This window comes from Rosa chinensis, chromosome 1, assembly GCF_002994745.2.
Source record: "Rosa chinensis cultivar Old Blush chromosome 1, RchiOBHm-V2, whole genome shotgun sequence".
Taxonomy (NCBI): domain Eukaryota; kingdom Viridiplantae; phylum Streptophyta; class Magnoliopsida; order Rosales; family Rosaceae; genus Rosa; species Rosa chinensis.
Window position 1 is genome coordinate 2,773,857 of NC_037088.1, and position 4,838 is coordinate 2,778,694.

General features: G+C 43.4%; 1 protein-coding gene across 1 annotated transcript; it reads left to right on the top strand.

Annotated features, from left to right (window-relative positions):
* Window positions 1-263: 263 nt before the first annotated feature.
* LOC112180789 (anthocyanin 5-aromatic acyltransferase) lies at window positions 264-1,877 on the top strand. The gene has a single exon (XM_024319354.2). It carries the CDS (start codon window positions 302-304, stop codon window positions 1,712-1,714), a length of 1,413 nt encoding a protein of 470 aa, XP_024175122.1. The 5' UTR covers window positions 264-301; the 3' UTR covers window positions 1,715-1,877.
* Window positions 1,878-4,838: the final 2,961 nt, after the last annotated feature.

Below are 4,838 nucleotides of genomic sequence, written 5' to 3' on the forward strand. Positions count from 1 at the left end.
TCAATCATGTTTTTGAGAATAACTTCTTAGGAATGAACCTCAATCTCGATTAAAATAACAAACAAAAATTGGAGTTTGAGTAATAATTACTGTAATATTGGGAAGTGCTTTCCACATGGTCCCTTTAAAAATTTCATATTTCAAAATAAAACCTTTCAAAAAAGAATCTATTGAAAATGAAATAATGAATGTGTGGTGATCAATCACCAATGATTCTACTATAAACTTGGAGAAGCATTAGCTGATGAATATTAAACCTCTCTCTCTCTCTCTCTCTCTCTCTCTCTCTGTGGTTTCCTCCATGGCTCAACTCTCCAAACTCAATGTTATTGAGCAATGCCAAGTCTCTACCCCGCAAAACTCATCTACTCCACAAGCTTGTTATCATCTCCCTCTAACCTTCCTTGACATACCATGGCTCTTCTTCTCTCCAAGCCAACCTCTTTTCTTCTATGAATTCCCATATCCCACTTCTCATTTCACATCGATCACTCTACCAAATCTCAAGCACTCTCTCTCCCTTACTCTCCAACTCTTTTACCCTTTTGCCGGAGCCCTACTGGCCCGCCCCGAACCCGGAAAACCCGAGCTCGTCTACTCCCAAGGTGACTCGGTCTCATTCACCGTCGTCGAGTCAAATGCAGACTTCGGCTATCTTTCCGGGAATTACCAAAGATATGTTGAAGAGTTCAACACACTTGTACCTCAACTGGCTTCAACTGGTGCACCTAGTAGTAACTGTGCTGCCAAAATTTCACTGTTGAGCGTTCAAATTACATTGTTCCCAAATTGTGGCATTTGCATTGGACTTGCATATCATCATGTTGTTGCTGACAAGAGAACGTTCAACAATTTCATCAAGACTTGGGCCTCATTATCTAGACATTCATTTTTCCCCACCAAGTCTATCTTGCCCTCTTATGATCGTAAGGCCATTGTTGATCCGTATAAGTTGGAGGGTATCTTCTTGAAGGAATGGTGGAAGCGAATTTCTTCTCAAGGAGCAATTATAGGTAATACTAAAACTGCCATGTTAGATCCAACGAGCATGGTTCGGGCAACTTTTTTGATGGACTTGACTCGCATGGAGAGGATCAAAAATTGGATTGTTAATCTATGCAACAAGGGAAATGAGCCACTACCGGTACATTTATCTGCTTATGTCCTAACTTGTGCGTTTGTATGGATTTCTTTGATTAAAAGCCAAGAAAAATACTTCAATTACAAGTGTTGTGGTCAGAATCCGAATTATTTTGGGTTTATTGCGGGCGGGTTAACCCGTTTGAACCATCCGGTACCCTCAACGTATGTCGGTAATTGCGTAGGGTTTGGCCGGGCAGCGGCGATAAGGAGTGAGTTGTTGGGGGACAATGGAATTGTTGTTGCGGCAAGAGCAATTGGAAATACGGTTAAGAAGTTAGACAAGGTTATTTTTGGAGGGGCGGAGAAATGGATTTCGGATTGGAAGATTATGTTCGAGTCGGACCTCCATGTTATGGTATCAGGATCACCGAAAGTGGATCTTTATGAAACGGATTTTGGGTTGGGGAGACCCAAAAAGATAGAGGACGTTGGAGTTGATGGTACTAAAGCTATTGCACTGACTGAGAGTAGAGATGTATCAGGTGGCATTGAGGTTGGATTAGTGCTACCCAAGCCTCAAATGGATTATTTCTCAACTTATTTCATTGAGGGACTGAATGCTACTCCATGACTTTCTGCTGCTTTTGCTTTGAGATATTCTACGTTTATTGTCAACAGAACTGCTTCATTTATATGGTAATTTGATTGCAATAATTCTATAAGATATGATCAAATATTTCATTTTGAATGAAATGCCGCATTGGATTTTTATCAATTCCCACGAAAGTGTTCTGTATGTCTCAATAAGCTGAGGATTTTTTTTCTTTTTTCTTTTTTTTTCCCTGAAAAAGGGGAATATGGAAAATGAGCTCGATGTTATGGTATCTGGACTCCCGAGTAGAAATCCCATATTTTTTTTTTCCTCCTTCTTCTTCTTCAGATGAATTAACGTTAATAAGCTGAAATAAGAAGGAGAAGTAGTTAATACAATCAAGATAAGTATAAACAAACCAAAGAAGATTATTTGAGAGAAAATAGTCAAAATACAATCAAGATATATACTATATGTGGTTGTACGTGTCCAGTGCATCGTAGTTGAGGGACAATATCAACCATACTCAGTGCATCGTAGTTGAGGGACAATATCAACCCTACTATTTATATTACCTAACAATATCTGCCCTACCCACGTGGGGAATGAGTTAATACAATCAAGATAAGAAATGATGAGTTTTTTTATTTATTTATTTATTATTATTTTTTTTTTTTTATAAATAAAATGGCAGGTGTGGCTGCCCTCAAGCCCTGATTAATGAAACTGTTGAATACAAGGGGAGACACATTGAGCCTAAACCCCTAATCAGAATAAACAACTAGAGTATGTCCCGAAATAATATCAGGAATCTCTACAAAAAACTTGTATTCTAACAAGCACCAACTAGCAAAAAGTTATCATTTGAGAGACAATATGAAAATGCTAGGATAAACATTTTCTGGATATCGGGAATTGAAAGCAAGGTTGCTATCCTGACATGTACTGATAACAGAAATTTGCAATAAACACAACAGTTTGTTTACTCAGTAAAAACCTTAAATTGAGGTTAAAAATACTGCGGGGCTTTAACTCTTAAAAGCCCAAATGAAAAACAATCTACTAATAGTGAAAAACGAGTTTCTTTACAAACAAGAGTAGCTCTAAACACAGACCAAAAGTATTTATATAATAATTAACACACGGATTGTTTTGTCGACTTTTTCTCTGCTAGGGTTTTCTCCCTAGCCGAAAAAATGATCGAGTGTTCGGCAGCGATGGCGGCGGAAGATGGGACGGGGACTCTTGCCTTGTCTAATGCGGCCGTAGTGAGCCTGGTTTGGGGGCGGAGACTTAATCCACGACCCTTTCTTTTACCTCTATGGTCATTTGCTTAACAAGAAACCGGTGATCATTCAGTCGTTTTCGACGGCGATCTCCAGGATATGGCGGTTGAAGGAGAAGGTTCTGATCCGTGAGGAGGAGGGGGGAATCTTCGTGTTTCAATTCAAGGAACAGGAGGTGAAAGACCGGGTTCTACACGGCGGCCCTTGGTACTATAGTAACTCGATGCTGTTGTTGGTGAACTACGATGGGGCTAACGCTCTACCGGAGATTCCTCTGCACTGTTTAGAGGTTTGGGTGGCGGTGAAGGGTCTGAGAGTTGCCATACGCAATGATCAGGCTTTAACCCGGATTGGCAATTGTTAATGCTTGGATCCGTTGGGGATCAAATTAACGTAAAGAGAGAGATAGAGATATTGACACAAGATGTATAGGCAGGAAACTACGTCCACTTGAATGTGTACTAGTGTGTCGAGCCTTGCGGCCTAACAACATTACAAGAGATGTAATGGGATTGGATTGAAAATGGAATCGTGTTTAAGTGGGAGGAGGCATTCCTTTTATAGGTGAAGGAATGCTTCTCCTTTACATTTTCTTAGATGTGGGATGCAAAACTACTATTCTAGTCTAGAAAGCCTATTTGTGAGGGCATGTTGGCAAGGCCGGAAAGGTGGCTTCCCGGCGACGGATTTGCGACTTCCGGATACCGTAGCGTAGCTTGAACATAGGGCTACAAGATGCATGTCTCGGTTGGGCCTCACCATGGCTTGTGGGTGTCTCAAAGAGGGTGTTACTTATGCTTGGTGATGTAGTAAATACTCCATATTGTTGGAGGTATGTACAAGTCCCCGAAGTCCCCAAGTAAGAGGAGCTTCTTGGTTGGGGAGTTATAACCACGATGTCATCAAGCATAAGTAACCGGGCGGGACGGAGCCCCTACAAGTCCCCGAACTCCGTAAGCAAGAAGGGACTCGTGAACCTGCAAAACAAAGACAAAAAACAGGCATATGTAGGATTCTCGTTGCATTGGGCAACAAATGTGAGTTGCACTTATATGCGTTGGCATATACGAACGTACGTGGTGCATGATACATGTTGATGTATACATTCGAATGGCGCCGAGTACGATCGCTTATGACGTACAAACTCGAGAACGCGTATGGTCGTGTGAGCATATGGATTGCATACGATAAATGTAAGTTGTATGAATGTTGCGGAGGTAAGCGTTTGTAATTCGTGAGTGTTGAATGCTTGAACGCTTGTGTTTGTTTGGTTGTCGCTCGTATTAATGGAACGTGAAAAGAATTCGATTTGTCACAAGCGACAAATGGTAGAAGAATTCAATGTTCCATTAACGTGTGTCGAGTAGACATGAGTGTAAAGTTCGAGGATTGCCGGGCAGGCATGAGCGAAACACTCGGGGTTGCCGGGAAGGCATGAGCGGGAAGCTCGTGGGTTGCCGGGAATGCATGAGCCGAAGCTCGTGGGTTGCCGGGAAGGCATGAGCGGAAGCTCGGGGGTGCCGAGAAGGCATGAGCGGGAAGCTCGTGGGTTGCCGGGAAGGCATGAGCGGGAAGCTCGTGGTTTGCCGGGAAGGCATGAGCGGAAGCTCGGGGTGCCGGGAAGGCATGAGAGGGAAGCTCGTGAGCGGAAGCTCGTGGGTGCCGGGAAGGCATGAGCGGAAAGCTCGTGAGCGGAAGCTCAAAGGTTGCCGGGAAGGCATGAGCGGAAGCTCGGGGTGCCGGGAAGGCATGAGCGGAAGCCCGTGGGTGCCGGGAAGGCATGAGCGGAAGCTCGTGGTTTGCCAGGAAGGCATGAGCGGAAGCTCGGGGTGCCGAGAAGGCATGAGCGGGAAGCTCGTGAGCGGAAGCTCGTGGGT